Source organism: Salvelinus alpinus, chromosome 9 (assembly GCF_045679555.1).
Source record: "Salvelinus alpinus chromosome 9, SLU_Salpinus.1, whole genome shotgun sequence".
In the NCBI taxonomy this organism is placed as follows: Eukaryota; Metazoa; Chordata; class Actinopteri; order Salmoniformes; family Salmonidae; genus Salvelinus; species Salvelinus alpinus.
The window spans coordinates 15,397,173-15,416,843 of NC_092094.1; the positions used below are offsets into that span (position 1 = coordinate 15,397,173).

Below are 19,671 nucleotides of genomic sequence, written 5' to 3' on the forward strand. Positions count from 1 at the left end.
CACACACACACACACACACACACACACACACACACACACACACACACACACACATACACGCACCCCTGCCTGGTCTATATGCATGTCAACAGCAAAGAGAGGGAGGGGATGCCTTACATCACACTATTTAAAGGAGCTTCAGTGGTGCTGGCTGGCAGAAGACGAGCCTAGTGTAGCTCAGTGGAGGAGGAGGCAGTAGTAGTAGTAGTAGTAGCTATTGTAGAGAGTAGAGACAGGGTAGTACTGTAATAGTAATTATAGTAGACACCAAACAGGAACTCTGGATCTGGAACATCCTCTCCAGTGCATTGGAAGGTAACGCGTGACTCTCCATTATAACGTTTAGTAGAAATCAAATATTGAAAACATACTGTGACGTTTGGGTCTACAAAGAGACCGTCATCAACCTTCAACTTGAATTTGATTAGAACATTCTCTCCATGCAGGCAGCCCATGGTGATGGCGTCGTCCCAGCTGAGGAAGCGGGGCGGCGGCCCGGAGAAGAGGGGTGGCCCAGAGCCGGTGCCAAGAATGCAGCCTGCCATGATGATGTTCTCCAGTAAGTACTGGTCCCGGCGGGGGCTCTCTCTGGACTCGGCCATGTTCGACCAGCAGAAACAACACCATACCGGGGGACAGATGGTAAGTGAAAGGCTGCATGGAATGAGATCTAGTGTTCTCTGCAATGGATGGTTTGTTAGTTGACTGGTTGGTTGGTTGGTTGGTTGACTGATTGGTTGATTCATTCATTTAAACTGTCTGCAATACATGGATGGCTTGAAGAATGGGTTGATTGATTGATTGGTTGGTTGAGGTTTGAGGCTCTTCTGATAACTGCATGTTCTATTTAGTGCACACCATTTTATTTATTTTTCCACTGGACTGTATATTGCTGTGGACTTTCTTTTCTGAGTGAAGCACACTTCATCAGTTTTCTAGGCAACCATATCTTAGTGTCCATCACTCAACCAGGGGGAGGAAATCCTCTTTCTCATGACATGTTCTTATGGCTAGCTAGCTCATCTCTCTGGTCATGTCAAAGATAAGAAAGCGTGTTAGTAGAACGGATGGTTTAAGGCACTGAGTGAGACTATTGATTGAAATACTCAGGCTGGTTTTAATGTGGCCTACACTTGGGAAAATGGTTTGGTAATCAACATTCTATCTTCATGCATCAATCACTTATCAGATCTTGTATGTGCTGTGTTGACTTGTTTATTGTGTATTAATAATTGTGTTAACAGGTGGACATGTGCTGGTGTAGCGACGGTGGTTCAGTGACCTCCGCTCGCATGATGAGTAACCTTGCCTGAGACCCGAAGATTGTTTCTGTCTGAGCTAATGCCTAGCTAGGGTTTAGCTCAGTGGGTAATCCAGTCTTGCAGCGGGCAGACAATCCCTGTTTGAACCTGATCAGTCACATTGGATTACATCTGGTCATCTGTATCGACATGTCTGTGTCACTTTCTGTTCCCTGTCCGACAGTCGCGCCGGCCCTCCTTCTGTCCAATAGATGAGAACCCAACCGACAAAGAGATCAGGGAGAGCAGGGAGTCGGGGAAGACGGCTGTTGTTTTCTCTCTGAAGAACGAGGTGGGCTGCCTGGTCAAAGCCCTACGCCTTTTTCAGGTGAGTATCTACTGTCCTGCTCCACTCCATCTGCCCCAACGACATTCTCTCCTCTCCTCATTGTCTATTCTCTGCTCTTCTAGGAGAAGCATGTGAACCTGGCTCACATTGAGTCGCGGATGTCCAAGCGCATCGCTACAGAGGTGGAGATCTACGCCGACTGCAGCTGCAGCAAGAAGGAGTTTAACGAGCTGCTGGAGCACCTCAAAGACCACGTCAATATCATCTCCTTCAACACGCCCCAAAACCAGTGGTCTACAGAAGCAGGTATGACCCAGGAGTTTTGTTGTAGGCTTTCAGTTTGATCGTTTTTCAGGACATATTCAGGACATAAGCCACGGCTTATTTTGTTCTCAGTTCAACATTCACATCTGTATGGGCATATGTGGAATACTGAGTGACTTACAGCAAGAACATGAAGACATTTTGCTGTTCATGGTTCAGAGTGAATGTACACATCTTATCCATATCATCTTATGTTGTTTGTTGTCTCATCTTGTAGGGGTATAAATGTATCTGAATGGAGATCTGTGAGTACTGAGTGACTTTTAACCAGACAAAATGTGCTTTTGTTGACCATTTCTTCTTTGTACAATTTAGTGCTAGTGAAAACTATTTTGACATTTTATTGAATGAGAGTTCACCAATGACTACTTGCTATATGTGAAATTCTCAGTGTGGGTAGTGCTTCAGTTGAATGTGTGTAATGCTTTACCCTGTGTATATATGATGTGTGTGTGTAATGCTTTATCCTATGTATATATGCCTATGTATATATGATGTGTGTGTGTGTAATGCTTTATCCTGTGTATACATGATGTGTGTGTGTGATGCTTTATCCTGTGTATACATGATGTGTGTGTGTGTGTGTGTGTGTGTGTGTGTGTGTGTGTGTGTGTGTGTGTGTGTGTGTGTGTGTGTGTAATGCTTTATCCTGTGTATAGATGACGTGTGTGTGTGTAATGCCCTTATCCTGTGTACACTAAGGTTCAAAAGTTTGGGGTTACTTGGAAATGTCTTTGTTTTGAAAGAAAAGTACATTTTTTGTCCATTAAAATAACATCAAATTGATCAGAAATACAATGGAGACATTGTTAATGTTGTAAATGACAGACACCTCACAAGTCCTCAACTGGTAGCTTCATTAAATAGTACCCACAAAACACCAGTCTCAATGTCAACAGTGAAGAGGCGACTCCTGGATGGTGGCCTTCTAGGCAGAGTTGCAAAGAAAAAGCCATATCTCAGACTGGCCAATAAAAATAAAAGATTAAGATGGGCAAAAGAACACAGACACTGGACAGAGGAACGCTGCCTAGAAGGCCAGCATCCCGGAGTCGCCTCTTCACTGCTGACGTTGAGACTGGTGTTTTGCGGGTACTATTTAATTAAGCTGTCAGTTGAAGACTTGTGAGGTGTCTGTTTCTCAAACTAGACACTCTAATGTACTTGTCCTCTTGCTCAGTTGTGGACCGGGGCCTCCCACTCCTCTTTCTATTCTGGTTAGAGCCAGTTTGCGCTGTTCTGTAAAGGGAGTAGTACACAGCGTTGTACAAGATCTTCAGTTTCTTGCCAATTTCTCATATGGAATAGCCTTCATTTCTCAGAACAAGAATAGACTGACGAGTTTCAGAAGAAAGTTCTATGTTTCTGGCCATTTTGAGCCTGTAATCGAACCCACAAATGCTGATGCTCCAGATACTCAACTAGTCTAAGGCCAGTTTTATTGCTTCTTTAATCAGCACAACAGTTTTCAGCTGTGCTAACATAATTGCAAAAGGGTTTTAAAATGATAAATTAGCCTTTTAAAATGATACAGTTAGATTAGCTAACACAACGTGCTATTGGAACACAGGAGTGATGGTTGCTGATAATGGGCCTCTGTACGCCTATGTAGATATTTCATAAAAAATCAGCCGTTTCCAGCTACAATAGTCATTTACAACATTAACAATGTCTACACTGTATTTCTGATCAATTTGGTGTTATTTTAATGGACAAAAAAGGTGCTTTTATTTAAAAAACAATGACATTTCTAAGTGACCCCAAACTTTTCAATGGTAGTGTATATATGATGTGTGTGTAATGCTTAATTCTGTGTATATATGATGTGTTTGCATCCTTAGATGGGGAGGAAGTTCCTTGGTTCCCCCAGAAGATTGCAGAGCTCGACCAGTGTTCTCACAGAGTGCTGATGTACGGATCAGAGCTTGATGCAGATCACCCAGTAAGTTAGTGTATTTACTGCTTGGCCGGGTCATCATCGCAAAATTAGAATTGTGACTAAACTGAATGACCAAAGGTAGTAAATAAAACTTAGATACATAGTGTTTTAATATATACTGAGTATACGAAACATTAAGACCTGCTCTTTCCATGACATAGACTGACCAGGCAAATCCAGGTGAAAGCTATGATCCCTTATTGATGTCACTTGTTAAATCCACTTCAATCAGTGTAGATGAAGGATAGGAGACAGGTTAAAGAAGGATTGTTAAGCCTTCAGAAATTAAGACATGGGTTTGGTATGTGTGCCATTCAGAGGGTGAATGGGCAAGACAAAATATTTAAGTGGTGCCTTTGAACGGGGTATGATAGTAGGTGTGTGTCAAGAACTGCAACACTGGACCATCAAGAATGGTCCACCACCCAAAGGACATCCAGCCAACTTGACACTGTGGGAAGCAGTGGAGTCAACATAGGCCAGCATCCCTGTGGATGACTCTCAACTTGTAGAGTCCAAGCCCCCGACAAATTGAGGCTGTTCTGGGACTCAATATTAGGAAGGTGTTCCTAATGTTTGGTATACTCAGTGTACAACTAATGATCATAATTACATGATTATATATATAAAAATATATGTATATTTGTGCTGATAATACTCAAGGAATTCACAGGAACTACAGTATATCACCACTGTTGGCTGGTTGACATGACAGATAACTCTGTGTGATCCTGTTCCTTATCTAACTTCTGATCCCCTGCTCTGACTCCAGGGCTTCAAAGATAATGTATACCGCCAGAGGAGGAAGTACTTTGTGGAAATGGCCATGAATTACAAATAGTATGAGTAGTCTCTTCTCTTCTCTTTCTGTTGCTTTACTGTGGAAACACTCTGGTAACCTGTTATTTTCTTACACTAATACTGTTATACTAATTGCAGTGTTAGCACACTTTTGTTGGTATTACAATGTAAATACAGATAACAAATAAAAGCTCAGTGTGCATATGATATAACAAAATAGTGTAATATAAGTGTGGTTATATCCTTATCTGCGTCCACCTCCATTCCCCAGTGGCCAGCCTATCCCCCACATCAAGTACACCCCAGAGGAGGTGAGGACCTGGGGCGTGGTGTACAGGGAGCTCACCAAGCTCTACCCCACACACGCCTGTAGAGAGTACCTGAAGAACCTACCCCTGCTCACTAAGCATTGTGGGTATCGGGAGGACAACATCCCCCAACTGGAGGACGTGTCCCTGTTCTTGAAAGGTATAGGCTGATGAATACCTCTAACAACCCTGATGACCGTAACAACACATTGTTGTCACCATTATCAGTGTACAGTAGAACCATAACACATTCACTCATAACAGGAAGACTGAATCAGCCTCAGATAGCTTGGTAACACGTTCGTCCTCACTGACACTGTGTCTCACCTGTGTAACCTCAGGCTGACCCTAAAAAACCACATCTGTCATTGAAACTTCGGTCCAAAGAAGAAGACATTTCCTTCCTTCAAAGTTCCCTAAAGGCATTGGCCATAATGATCATATATTGATCCTGTTGTTTGTGTGCGACTGTTTCAGAGACGTCTGGGTTCACGGTGAGGCCTGTGGCAGGATACCTGTCTCCTCGGGACTTCCTGGCCGGTCTGGCTTACCGGGTGTTTAACTGCACTCAATATGTCCGCCACAGCACTGACCCGCTCTACACACCCGAACCGTGAGTACATCATCACCAGAGGTATAACATGTTCCGAGTTTCACAGCATTTGGCATCGCATTACTTGTTCAAACTGAAGCGCTCAACATCAAAGTAAAATAAACTATTGTATGATTATTCGAGAGGGAGAGAGAGATGGATAACGATAACAGAGAGAAAGAGAGAGAGAGGGGATAACGATAATGTGTAGTTTAGTCTGTAGCATATTGTTAGTTTCGATAGATGCCGTTTGCATTTCACTAGGCGATATCTAATGATATCAGAATATTATCTGATATCTGGATACAGGGACACGTGTCATGAGCTGCTCGGTCATGTTCCGCTCCTGGCCGACCCCAAGTTCGCCCAGTTCTCCCAGGAGATAGGCCTGGCATCTCTAGGGGCATCTGATGAGGACGTACAGAAACTAGCCACCGTGAGTACAACACCCTGATAATGCACCTAATGCAGGGTGATTTGTAAAAAATAATACAAAAATAAGCGTGATTTGGATTTTGTTACTTTGATTTATTTTTTTATAAAGGCTGACTGACTGTTTCGTTCTATGCCGTTGACAGTGTTATTTCTTCACCATTGAGTTCGGCTTGTGCAAACAAGACGGCCAGCTGAGGGCATATGGTGCAGGTTTGCTGTCATCTATTGGAGAGCTGAAGGTAAAGCGCGCGCACACACACACACTCACACTCACACACTCACTCAGACTCAGTGACGGGCTGATTATTTCCTCACAGCATGCCCTGTCTGACAAAGCCTCAGTGAAGATGTTTGACCCTGGAACCACCTGCTACCAGGAGTGCCTCATCACAACCTTCCAGGAGGTCTACTTTGTCTCTGACAGCTTTGAAGAAGCCAAAGAGAAGATGAGGTAAAACTAAGGGCAACCCAATGGCTTAATGGATAACAGTTTATTTTTAAGGATTGGGGCAGTACCACTCCTCTCACAATTATTTGTTTGAAACCCATTCTGCAGCGGTATATGTGTTCTGGAGGCAGCGACTTAGGCCAGACCACCCTAGGACATGAAGGTTGTGTGTTTGATTCCCACATGGGCCACCTATACTGAATATGAGAGTCTAGGAATCAGGACAAAGTTATTAAAATTGCTCGTAAAAACTGCATGCTCTGGTTTAGTAGGTTACATGCTGACAAGACAGGAGTCCACTGGTTTAGTAGGTTACATGCTGACAAGACAGGAGTCCACTGGTTTAGTATGTTACATGCTGACAAGACAGGAGTCCACTGGTTTAGTATGTTACATGCTGACGAGACAGAAGTCCACTAGTTTACTAGGTTACATGCTGACAAGACAGGAGTCCACTGAAGTAACTCTTCTTTGCAGTCAAGTATATTCCTTCTACCAACAGGGAGTTTGCCAAGACGATCAAGAGGCCGTTCTCAGTGTACTACAACCCCTACACCCAGAGCATAGACCTGCTGAAGGACACTAGGAGCATCGAGAATGTGGTGCAGGACCTTCGCAGTGACCTCACCACCGTGTGTGATGCCCTAGGCAAGATGAACACATACCTGGGAATATAGCACTTGTGTATCTTGGGCATATACTTGTTGAATATAACATCTTTGTGGAAATGAAACAGACATGACCTGTACAGTGCACAGATATCTCTTAAAATAAAAATAGATAAAATAGTAAATGTTTGAAGTGACATGAAAAATAAATCAGATCTATTTTCCACTCAGAGTTTATTGTATAGAGCAGGGGTATTCAACTCATACCCTACGAGGTCCGGAGCCTGCTGGTTTTCTGTTCTACCTGATAATTACACCCGTCTAAATCAGTCCCTGATTAGAGGGGAACAAATAAAAAAAAATGCAGTGGAATTGGCTTCGCGGTCCAGAGTTGAGTTTAAGAGGGATAGAGTATAATACATTAAATAATACATGGATATGTTATGCTTGAAATATATAGTATTTGAAATTGTTGGGGGAAATTTTGAGATATTTTTGACTTATTCTGTACAGTGCATCAAATTTGAAGAATACAACAGGATATTAATGAGCTTTGCATTGTTATGCAGTCAAAATGTGTCACAAATATGTCAAATGTAACTTGGCTGCCATTTGCTTTGAAATAAAGAAATGTCCCAAATGTAATTCAAATACAATACAAACACTAGGAAAAGAGAATCATTGTTCTAATATTTTTAATGTCAGGCTTCTCTGGCCTTAATGTTATAAGTATATGTATACATGTTATGCTTGGACTGGAATGGTTTATTCTCTCTGATAAGGTAACTGATTTAATGTTCCATTTGGAATCTGTGTACTTTTGCTTTCATGTATCGTTCTACTATACTGTTTTCACTGCACATTGCAAATGTATAGTCTTCATTCACAGCTTTACAAAGAGGAAGACAATTATATTCAAAAGAATACAAATGAATGACTATTAAATGACAAAACAAATCTTTAATTCCTTTATGGTATCAAATAATGTGTACTTTATCACAGTAACACCACTGGAATAGCAACATATCTCATTAACACTACTTTCTGTTGTAATATAAAAAAAACTGTTTGTGGGATAGAGGTTCATACACAATTTCCAAAACTAACAACCTAAAGATGATTATTGTTTCATCACATACCGGCTGCAGAAATGTATTAACCATTAGATTTATTTTCCACATACAACCATTTCAAGGCAATTCATTGATAATCCACACTAAGCAGTTCATTCATAAATCACAGGTTCAATGTCATTTTAGAGTTTAAGATAAATCCAAACATCAAGAAAGCTATACATTCCGTATAGGCCCTAATATTTAAAAACTTGAGATAAGGTGACTTAACATGGACTTTAGTAAAAAAAAAAAAACTTTAGTCCATGTTTTAATGACTTAAGTCCATGTTAAGCCTGTTTATTTCAAGTCTAAATTGGGACCAATGTTCAGTATCTAACAGTACATAACTTTTGAAGGATCTCTTTAACATGAACAAAATGTAGTCAGTTTCACTAAGAAACAGCCTTATTAATGTAAGAACAGTAAGTGAATCCATAGTTTTAGGAGCAAATTAAACATTTAATATTCAGCAAAATCTTCATAAAAATGTAAATTAGTTCCCATGAATGGTTGAAGCAGCTGAAATGCCTGGCAGGTCTAATCAGTGTCTTCACTGTCAAACACGTTATTCTGGAAGGAAGAAAAGACAGAATTACAAAATGTAGAAAACAATACATTGTTTTCCCCTGTTCATTTTTCTATCTTTTCTCTCATTTAGGAATATCATCTACTTTAAGCTGTTATTCCCCTTACACTCTCCTGACAGACGACCCTGCTCTGGTTCTGCAGTACTCACCCAGCCTCCGTGTTTCTTCACCCAGGCCGTGTGGTGCTCCTGGAGGTAGCGTGTCCCAAAGCCCATGGCCCGACTCATGGGGTGGAGGTCCAGGGCAGATAGCTTGCTAGTCACCTCGCAGGCCAGGGCAATCTGCTCCCTCTGGACCCTCTCCTCCTTCTCAGGGGCAGGGTAGCCTGTCTGGGCTACAGGACCATCACCCTCTACCCCTGTCACTCCCTGGAGCAGGGTGGAGGTCACCGTCTCAAACAGACTGTAAGTGAAGGAAGTCTGGAGGTGCCTCTGCAAGATGTGGTTACTCTTGATCTGAGATGGGGGAGGGTGGAGGGAGGGTGCCGGGAGGGTGAGGTCAGTAGAGGTAGAGGGAGTTGAGAGGAAGGGAGACATTTGAACACATAATTGTGAAAGAAGAGTGTACTGTACCTGGTCTTGGACAGAGTCTTATACAGTATTTGGTATTTATGCATTCGTAACATACTGTATACTGTATGCTGTTATTGAGAGTCAAGGGATGTTTGACTATGGAACAAGCTGATCATGGACTACAGGAAAAGGAGGGCCGAACAGGACCCTATTAACATCGACGGGCTGTAGTGGAGCGGGTTGAGAGTTTCAAGTTCCTTGGTGTCCACATCACCAACGAACTATCACGGTCCAAACACGCCAAGACAGTTGTGAAGCGGGCACGACAACACCTTTTCCCCCTCAGGAGACTGAAAAGATTTGGCATGGGTCCCCAGCTCCTCAAAAAGTTATACAGCTGCACCATTGAGAGCATCCTGACCGGTTGCATCACCACCTGGTAAGGCATCTAACCGTAAGGCGCTACAAATTGTAGTGCGTACGGCCCAGTACATCACTTTTGTATTTAACCAGGTAGGCCAGTTGAGAACAAGTTCTCATTTACAACTGCGACCTGGCCAAGATAAAGCAAAACAGAGTAACACAAACAAACGTACAGTCAATAACACAATAGAAAAATCTATGTACAGTGTTTGCAAATGTAGAAGAGTAGGGAGGTAAGGCAATAAATAGGTCATGGAGTCGAAATAATTACAATTTAGCATTAACACTGAAGTGATAGATGTGTAGATGATGATGTGCAAGTAGAGATACTGGGGTGCAAAAGAGCAAGAGGATAAGTAACAATATGGGGATGAGGTAGTTGGGTGTGCTATTTACAGATTGGCTGTGTACAGGTACAGTGATCGGTAAGCTGCTCTGACAGCTGATGCTTAAAGTTAGAGAAGGAGATATAAGACTCCAGCTTCTGTGATTTTTTTCAATTTGTTCCAGTCATTGGCAGCAGAGAACTGGAAGGACAGGTGGCCAAAGGAAGTGTTGGCTTTGGGGGTGACCCGTGAAATATACCTGCTGGAGCGCGTGCTACGGGTGGATGTTGCTATGGTGACCAGTGAGCTGAGATAAGGTGGGGATTTACCTAACATAGACTTATAGATGACCTGGAGCCAGTGGGTTTGGCGACAAATATGTAGTGAGGGCCAGCCAATGTGAGCATACAGGTCGCAGTGGTGGGTAGTATATGGGGCTTTGGTGACAAAACAGATGGCACTGTGATAGACTACACCCAATTTTCTGAGTAGAGTGTTGGAGGCTATTTTGTAAATGACATCGCCGAAGTCAAGGATCGGTAGGATAGTCAGTTTTATGAGGGTATGTTTGGCAGCATGAATGAAGGAGGCTTTGTTGCGAAATAGGAAGCTAATTCTAGATTGAATTTTGGATTGGATATGATTAATGTGAGTCTGGAAGGAAAGTTTACAGTCTAACCAGATACCTAGGTATTTGTAGTTGTCCACATATTCTAAGTCAGAACCATCCAGAGTAGTGATGCTAGTTGGGCGGGAGGGTGCGGGCAGCAATTGGTTGAAGAGCATGCATTTAGTTTTACTTGCATTTAAAAGCAGTTGGAGGCCATGGAAGGAGTGTTGTATGGCATTGAAGCTCGTTTGGAGGTTTGTTAGCACAGTGTCCAAAGAAGGGCCAGATGTATACAGAATGGTGTCATCTGCGTAGAGGTGGATCAGAGAATCACCAGCAGCAAGAGCGACATCATTGATATATACAGAGAAAAGAGTTGGCCCGAGAATCGAACCCTGTGGCACCCCCATAGAGACTGCCAGAGGTCCGGACAACAGGCCCTCCGATTTGACACACTGAACTCTATCTGAGAAGTAGTTGGTGAACCAGGCGAGGCAGTCATTTGAGAAGCCAAGGCTATTGAGTCTGCCAATAAGAATGCAGTGATTGACAGTCGAAAGCCTTGGCCAGGTCGATGAAGACAGCTGCACAGTACTGTCTTTTATCGATGGCGGTTATGATATCGTTTAGGACCTTGAGCGTGGCTGAGGTGCACCCATGACCAGCTCGGAAACCAGATTGCATAGTGGAGAAGGTACGGTGGGATTCGAAATGGTCGGTGATCTGTTTGTTAACTTGGCTTTCGAAGATTTTAGAAAGGCAGGGCAGGATGGATATAGGTCTATAACAGTTTGGGTCTAGAGTGTCTCCCCCTTTGAAGAGGGGGATGACCGCGGCAGCTTTCCAATCTTTGGGGATCTCAGACGATACGAAAGAGAGGTTGAATAGACTAGTAATAGGGGTTGCAACAATTTCGGCAGATAATTTTAGAAAGAGAGGGTCCAGATTGTCTAGCCCAGCTGATTTGTAGGGATCCAGATTTTGCAGCTCTTTCAGAACATCAGCTGTCTGGATTTGGGCGAAGGAGAAGCGGGGAGTGGGGCTTGGGCAAGTTGCTGCAGAGGGTGCTGAGATGTTGGCCGGGGTAGGGGTAGCCAGGTGGAAAGCATGTCCAGCCGTAGAAAGATGCTTATTGAAATTCTCGATTTTCGTAGATTTATCGCTGGTGACAATGTTTCCTATCCTCAGTGCAGTGGGCAGCTGGGAGGAGGTGCTCTTATTCTCCATGGACTTTACAGTGTCCCAAAACTTTTTGGGAATTAGTGCTACAGGATGCAAATTTCTGTTTGATAAAGCTAGCCATTCGCTTTCCTAACTGACTGAGTATATTAGTTCCTGACTTCCCTGAAAAGGTACATATCACGGGGGCTATTCGATGCTAATGCAGAACACCACAAGATGTTTTTGTGCTGGTCAAGGGCAGTCAGGTCTGGAGTGAACCAAGGTCTATATTTGTTCTTAGTTCTACATTTTTTTGAATGGGGCATGCTTATTTAAGATGGAGAGGAAAGCACTTTTAAAGAGCAACCAGGCATCCTCTACTGATGGGATGAGGTCAATATCCTACCCGGGCCAGGTCAATTAGAAAGGCCTGCTCGCTGAAGTGTTTTAGGGAGCGTTTGACAGTGATGAGGGGTGGTCGTTTGACCGCGGACGCATTACGCACACAGGCAATGAGGCAATGATCGCTGAGATCCTGGTTGAAGACAGCAGAGGTATATTTAGAGGGCAAGTTGGTCAGGATGATATCTAAGATGGTGCCCATGGTTACAGATTTAGGGTGTACCTAGTAGGTTCACTGATAATTTGTGTGAGATTGAGGACATCTATCTTAGATTGTAGGACGCCCGGGGTGTTAAGCATGTCCCAGTTTAGGTCACCTAACAGTACGAACTCTGAAGATATTCACATATGGTGTCCAGGGCACAGCTGGGGGCTGAAGGGGGTCTATAACAAGCGGCAACGGTGAGAGACTTGTTTCTGGAAAGGTGGATTTTTAAAAGTAGAAGCTCAAATTGTTTGGGCACAGACCTGGATAGTATGACAGAACTCTGCAGGCTATCTCTGCAGTAGATTGCAACTTCGCCCCCCTTGGCAGTTCTATCTTGTCTGAAAATGTTATAGTTAAGGATGGAAATGTCAGGATTTTTGGTGGCCTTCCTAAGCCAGGATTCAGACACGGCTAGGACATCCGGGTTGGCGGAGTGTCCTAAAGCAGTGAATAAAACAAACTTAGGGAGGAGGCTTCTAATGTTAACATGCATGAAACCAAGGCTTTTACGGTTACAGAAGTCAACACATGAGAGCAACACATGAGAGCGCCTGGGGAATGGGAGTGGAGCTAGGTGCTGCAGGGCCTGGGTTAACCTCTACATCACCAGAGGAACAGAGGAGGAGTAGGATAAGGGTATGGCTAAAGGCTATAAGAACTGGTCATCTAGTGCGTTCGGAACAGAAAGTAAAAGGAGCAGGTTTCTAGGCGCAGAAGAATAGATTCAAGACATAATGTACAGACAATGGTATGGTAGGATGTGAATACAGTGGAGGTGAACCTAGGCATTGAGTGACGATGAGAGAGGTTTTGTCTCTAGAGACATCATTTAGACCAGGTGAGGTCACCACATGTGTGGGGGGTGGAACAAAAGGGCTAGCTAAGGCATATTGAGCAGGGCTGGAGGCTCTACAGTGAAATAAGACAATAATCACTAACCAAAACAGCAATGGACAAGGCATATTGACATTAGGGAGAGGCATGCATAGCCGAGTGATCATAGGATCCAGTGAGTAGCTTGGCGAGCTGGAGACACGGCGATTCAGACAGCTAGTGGGCCGGAGCTAGCAGGATAGCAGAAGGGCCTTCGGGGGACGTCGCAACAGAAGAGGCAAAGCTTTCTGACATCCTGGACCTATATACTAGGCAGTGTCAGAGGAAGGCCCCAAAAAATTGTCAAAGACTCCAGTCATCAAAGTCAAGTTGTCTGTTGTCTCTGCTACCGCACGGCAAGCGGTACTGGAGCGCCAAGTCTCGGACCAAAAGGCTCCTTATAACAGCTTCTACCCCAAAGCCAAAAGACTGGTGAACAATTAATCAAATGGCCACCTGGACTATTTACATTGACCCCCCCCACCCTTTGTTTTTACACTGTTGCTACTCGCTGTTTATTATCTATGCACAGTCACTTTACAAATTACCTCGACTAACCTGTACCCCCGCACATTGACTCGGTACCGGTTCCCCCTGTATATAGCCTCGTTATTGTTATGTAAATATCTTGTGTTACTTTTTGATTTTTTTAAACTTTAGTTTATTTAGTAAATATTTTCTTAGCTCTATTTCTTGAACAGCATTTTTGGTTAAGGGTTTGCAAGTAAGCATTTCACTGTAAGGTCTACACCAGTTGTATTCAGCATTTCACTGTAAGGTCTACACCAGTTGTATTCAGCATTTCACTGTAAGGTCTACACCAGTTGTATTCAGCATTTCACTGTAAGGTCTACACCAGTTGTATTCAGCATTTCACTGTAAGGTCTACACCAGTTGTATTCAGCATTTCACTGTAAGGTCTACACCAGTTGTATTCGGCGCATGTGACAAATAAGATTTTATTTGAAATGGGTAGTCCAATTGCATTTGAAACCCTTCCCCTTTCTCCCCATGAAAAAACACACACACCTCCTCATTCAGCTTGTCTCCAGACGCCTTCAGCAACTCCACTAGTCTTCGGATGACATCTGCAGGGAGACAAAACCAATCAGTAACTGTCCATTCACATCTGTGGCATCAGAAAAGCACTAAGTTCAAGTTCAACTTTATGCAAATCATTGCATTACCCTACTATATCATGAAAAGTACTTTGAAAGCTACAACTGTAAGGAAAATCACTTAAAGGTGCTACACATATAATTTCTCAGAATTTCTCCCCTATGTGGAAGCCAGGTAAATTGCAACAGCACTTAGCTGCATTCAAAACACATCTCCCCCTACCCCGCATCCTATTTCCCCGTAACATGGTGGTGACTCACGCTTGAGCCTTTTACTTTTGGTTTTGGTCCACCAGCTTCAAACAGCTGTAAAAATATATTTTAGGGTTATTGAAAAATATATTTCTCAGCGATTTAGATGGTACAATAATTCCCTACACAATTCAGTGCTTGATTTCTCACATAAACTGAAATTGAACAGTGTAGAATTTTTGTAACCAGGAAATGACAGAGTGACTTCTACATTGGCCGCTTGACCCATTTTCCACTAGATAACACAGCCACACAGCATTCCCATTTTGACAACAGATGCTGCTCCGGTGGGAGAAATCAATAGGCGAATATCACAGCCAATCACAACACTGGCCGGTAAGTAATACTGTGAAACACTATAATTCCACTATTACTGCACATATATTATGGCCATTTTCTGAAATTACAATGCATCTTTAATAGATCGAATCCATTTATTATCATAAACGTTATTGCTGTAAGCGTGAAAGAGACCCACCATGTTGATCATCTGTCCCGTCTGACTCTATGTCGTCTGTTGTGATCTGCACAGAGTCTGCAATTTGAGTCAACCTGTCTGCTACTCCATTCAAGTTATTGCCCACTCCTCCTGCAGCTCCAGCAGCTGCTTTACACACACACCACACACACGCACACACCACACACACGCATGCCACGCACACGCACGCACACACAGTGTTTTTAGTTGCAGGGGTTACATAAATGTGTATGTTCTAAGTAGCACAATATTCTGTGATCAATCCATATATTTGACATATAATATTCTATGGTTCCGCACCAGAGGAGGCTGGTGAGAATATCTATAGGAGGCCGGGATAATTGTAATGGTTGGAATGGAACCAATAGAATGGTATCAAACATACGGAAACCACAGGTTTGACTCTGTTCTATTCATTCCATTCCAGCCATTATAATGAGCTTGTCCTCCGATAGCTCCTCCCACCAGCCTCCACTGTTCTGCACAGAATGTTCCAGTGCACAGAAACATACCTGTAACTGTATAGATACTAGGTGTGGATACATCCCCCTGTCTTTGTTGCTCCCTTTCCCACCACCACTGTTTTCAACTACCTCTTACCTGCCACTCGGCCATGTCTGGACGGAGCACTTCGAAATCCTCGGTGTATGGGACCGGTGTCATAAAATGTAGCATTATGTCTGGATGGAGGAGGACCTTCTTTTTGAATGAGGCCTTGAAATTGAGGCATTGGGCCAGACCGCTGCCTCTTCCTCTTGCCACAGTAAGCCATGAGCAGCCGATACTCATCGCTACGTTGGTCCACTCCGCATGCATCCACGGCGGCCCCTGCTGTTGCATGGTTCTCCATCTCACTGCCACGCCACACACAACCAGACAGCCTGGAACACTGCAGGATCTGCAGAATTAAATAGAAAAATAAGAAATGTAATGTTGACTTACATTGGTCGCTAACCATTTTAAAACAATAATCTCTAGTATAAAACAGGCGCCGTTTCCCTCTTCAATAATCTTTCTGGGGGACCCACAGACAGTGCAGGGTTTTGTTCCAGCACAGCAGGATAGGCTATTAACATCTGATTCAAATAATAAAGTGGAATCAGGTGTGACATATTACTGGGCTGGAACAAAATGTTACACAGCATGTGGGTCCCCAGGACCGAAGAACACCAAACACTTACTTAGGCCTACAGTGCAAAATTAGCCTCCCTGAAGGCTGTGGTGGACAGTGGCAGCGCGTGGGCAAAATCACTAGGGAAGCCAAGCCGAGCCAGTAGAAAAATCCATATTACAACCTATGTGGTGATATTTGCTTTGTTCTCTCTATAACCCATTCGTTCATACGCCACCGTGATGCACAGTACAATAAGGTTGAGACAACAAAAAGACAACACACAGTGGCGGAATAACTTCAACTATGTTTGTTTCATCACAAAACTGGAGAGCAACATCTGTCCACAAAGCAAATATTGTATTAAACAGTTACATAACCTGAAGCATGGTCAAGAAAGTTAATGTTTTCGACAGTTTACTAAACTACTACTGATCAGGGAGTTACCGCAAGTCAGAACAAAAACAACAGGAGCACTGCCTCCACTATTCCAGCACCCTTTCAACTTAAACATCATCAAATCAACTGGGCTACATATGCTTAGTTTAATACACTGAAAACAAACTTAAAGATACCAAAAACAACTTAGTCATATCGATGTTCCTAAATATCACGTGGCTGTCCGTGGTAGGCCTACTGATTTCGGTCCGTGTGTGTGTGTCAGTGGAGGCTGCTGAGGGGAGCACAGCTCATAATAATAGCTGGAATGGAGTCAATGAAATGGTATCAAACATGTAGTTTCCATGTGGTTGATAATGTTACATTGACTCCATCCCAGCCATTACTATGAGCCATCCTCCACTCAGCAGCCTCCACTGGTGTTTGTGTGAGAGTGTGTGCACAAGTAATTAAAAAAATAACAATTGTTGACTCACGCTAGTTGTAGACTAGTTGAACACCAATACCATCCTCCTCTCTGTCATGTTGGCCAAACGGTCCATGGCGCTGTCATACAGTACACTTTTAGTTTTTGTTTTCATAGGCTACCTAGCTAAAATGCTTGCTAGCCTAACTTCCTCGCATGGGCAACAATGAACCAGCTAAGTTAGCTAGCTAGTTAACGTGAGTCTACTAGGCTACATCTAGGCTACATATTGAACTTCAATCTTCTCAAGCCAGTGGCACAATATATTAATTTATGGTTAGATAAATGGATGTGATTTGATTGGTGTGAAGCCAAATTCAAACTGGCCTCCCCTACGGGGAGTTTTGCTGCGCCAGGGCAACCCACAGTTGAGCTCACCTCAACGCTGATTGGCTAATTATTTTATATTTTATTTATCAAGGGAGGCCAAATCAAGTGCTTCACCAGCAACATGTCATACTCTTTTGGTCCAGACAGCATCAGATACGTGGGCTACCCATACTGAGACAGAGGGGCGCTGTTTCCCTCGCTCAGATGATTTTTCCGGTGAAAATTGTGAAAACACAGAGAGACCAAAGATAAATAATTTTATAGGTCAAATATTTGGGGAAGCATGGCATCCATGAATACACGCCACTGGTGGTGGACAAACTTTATTTGATGTTATTTAATTTTTTGGGCCTTTGTTTTCTAATTTTGGTTCACCATATTACAAGCTTCAGGGAGTTATGAAAGGTTTTGGTATTGTTTCACATCAAGTTAGTTTCACTTTCATGGTGAAAGTCAAATAGCGGATAAACTTGACATGTAATTGCTTATGCAAAAACATACTTACTGTAGCCATACAGTATGCCACGTAGACTAAATAATTTGCTGCTCGGTTACAGACACCGAATGTGGGTTACCTACTTGAGTAAATAAGGTTACTTTCACTGTAATAATGGAGTCACTTTCTCTGAAAAATCGATGTGGCTGTAGGACAGTCTACACAAATAACATCGACAGAAAACCAAAAGCATACAAATAGTAGGCTAAACCGTAAACACTTACCTATAAATTCTTTCACCAAATATCTGATGATGCTTTCACCTTGAATAAGGAACCATAACTAGATTTGAGATTCATAACGGGGCATTCCACGTTACATTCTACTTCCTCCTACATTTTTCTGGCGAAAACTACTCTGTACTGCCACCCCCTGGATGTGATTAACTATATTTATTGGGCGCGTTCCTCTAGTCTGGCTAACCCCGAACTCTCATGTCCTCCTGACTTTAGAGTCTGATATGGCTCTTTGATGTTTTTCTTCTTCTATGTTATATTGGCGTTCACAGAATATCATGTGCACCTACTGTGCGTAGTGGAAACAGGATTCTCCCCCCAAAACGGAACAAACTACCAAAAACAAATAAAATAAAAATATACTAAATCAAACAACTTTTCTGTTAAAAATAGGTCATATCTGATCCCTACACAGGCTCCGCCTGGGAGGGCGGGCCGTATTCCGGCGCTTGTACCCCTTGCAAGTCTTCAGATGTAAAATCGTTAACTCCCAAAAACGTTTGTGGCAGTGTGAACACTGCGTGTAACACATCCGGTGTCAGGATACATAAAAAGCAAGGTCTGTTAACTTTCTTTGATTATGTTTAATTACCGCAAACAATGAATGGCAAATGCAATTTTCGTATATACGGTTCGCTGTTTCACCGCGCATGATGAACAGGGAACTGGCAAGAAGTACGTAAACAGCTGTTCTTATACCGTGATGACGTCGTTTCAACGCGTCTGTTAGCCTATCACAGTAGAGGCTGGGCTTGGTTTAGACTTTGCCCCCCTTTGCTGGCCCCTTGGCGCGTTCCTTTGTCCACCTCTGGTTGCTGGGTAGATTAGCTCCGTCTTGGGTCTGTCGATTCTACACTAAAACAGTTCCTAATATGGTATTGTCCAGTATTCTAACCTCTTGGTTGGTCTAGAGAGCTGCACCCTTCCCCTCTCCAGACTGTCCACAACTTTTATGGCCTGTGTTGGTCAGTCCTTACACCTACACACACTATACAGAGGGGGGTGTGCGTGCATGTGTGCAACAAAACAATATTCCTCTTCAACCAATATGCTAACAGGCTATTATGCATAAACATAAATCCTAACAGCAGGCAGCCACAATAATGTCCAGTTCCTTTGACTTCTTTGAGACTTGAGCCTTACAGTTTATAACTGTGGCAAAGAACGCCACAAAATCCACCATTTCAACACACAGGGTATCTTTTGACTGGCAACAAACATTTACTACAGGCTGTGGTGCATCCACTACCATATCTTCACTAGTGTCACTTTTAATGGCCTCTGTATAGGAGATTCGATTGACTACTCAAACTTTTGCCGCCTCAATCTCATTCACCCTTAAAGGCATTACATGGTCAATCTGCTGTCTGCATTGGCCGTGCAGAATTTACAGTGATGCGGCTTCTGCAGAAGTCAGGGCATTCATAGTTCTTTCTTTTTGCGGGAGCAGCGCAGAGCTGCTGTTGCACAGAGCTGAGCACACTGCTGAGCACAGCTGTTGTGAAGGAAGTTGTCAAGGAAGT

The 19,671-nt window shown here is 43.2% G+C and overlaps 2 protein-coding genes across 6 annotated transcripts; one reads left to right on the plus strand and one right to left on the minus strand.

Annotated features, from left to right (window-relative positions):
* Positions 1-160: 160 nt before the first annotated feature.
* On the plus strand, positions 161-8,009 carry tph2 (tryptophan hydroxylase 2 (tryptophan 5-monooxygenase)). Its single transcript, XM_071416132.1, has 12 exons — positions 161-315; positions 447-642; positions 1,486-1,629; positions 1,713-1,896; positions 3,756-3,856; positions 4,626-4,693; positions 4,926-5,122; positions 5,440-5,575; positions 5,864-5,990; positions 6,133-6,228; positions 6,307-6,440; positions 6,940-8,009. Exons 2-12 carry the CDS (start codon positions 454-456, stop codon positions 7,112-7,114), a joined length of 1,551 nt encoding a protein of 516 aa, XP_071272233.1. The 5' UTR covers positions 161-315; positions 447-453; the 3' UTR covers positions 7,115-8,009.
* Positions 7,986-18,813, minus strand: LOC139584379 (apoptosis facilitator Bcl-2-like protein 14). 5 transcript variants are annotated; one of them, XM_071416137.1, is made up of 7 exons: positions 18,137-18,813; positions 17,097-17,166; positions 15,711-16,008; positions 15,111-15,236; positions 14,292-14,350; positions 8,897-9,202; positions 7,986-8,730 (listed from the first exon to the last, which is right to left on the minus strand). In XM_071416137.1, the coding sequence occupies exons 3-7, from the start codon at positions 15,958-15,960 to the stop codon at positions 8,698-8,700; spliced, it is 774 nt and encodes a 257-aa protein (XP_071272238.1). In that variant the 5' UTR covers positions 15,961-16,008; positions 17,097-17,166; positions 18,137-18,813; the 3' UTR covers positions 7,986-8,697. The 5 variants fall into 5 exon arrangements, with proteins under 5 accessions (XP_071272238.1, XP_071272235.1, XP_071272234.1 ...); XM_071416134.1 differs by having other exon boundaries at positions 15,111-15,239; positions 18,137-18,783; XM_071416133.1 differs by lacking the exon at positions 17,097-17,166 and having other exon boundaries at positions 15,111-15,239; positions 18,137-18,781.
* Positions 18,814-19,671: the final 858 nt, after the last annotated feature.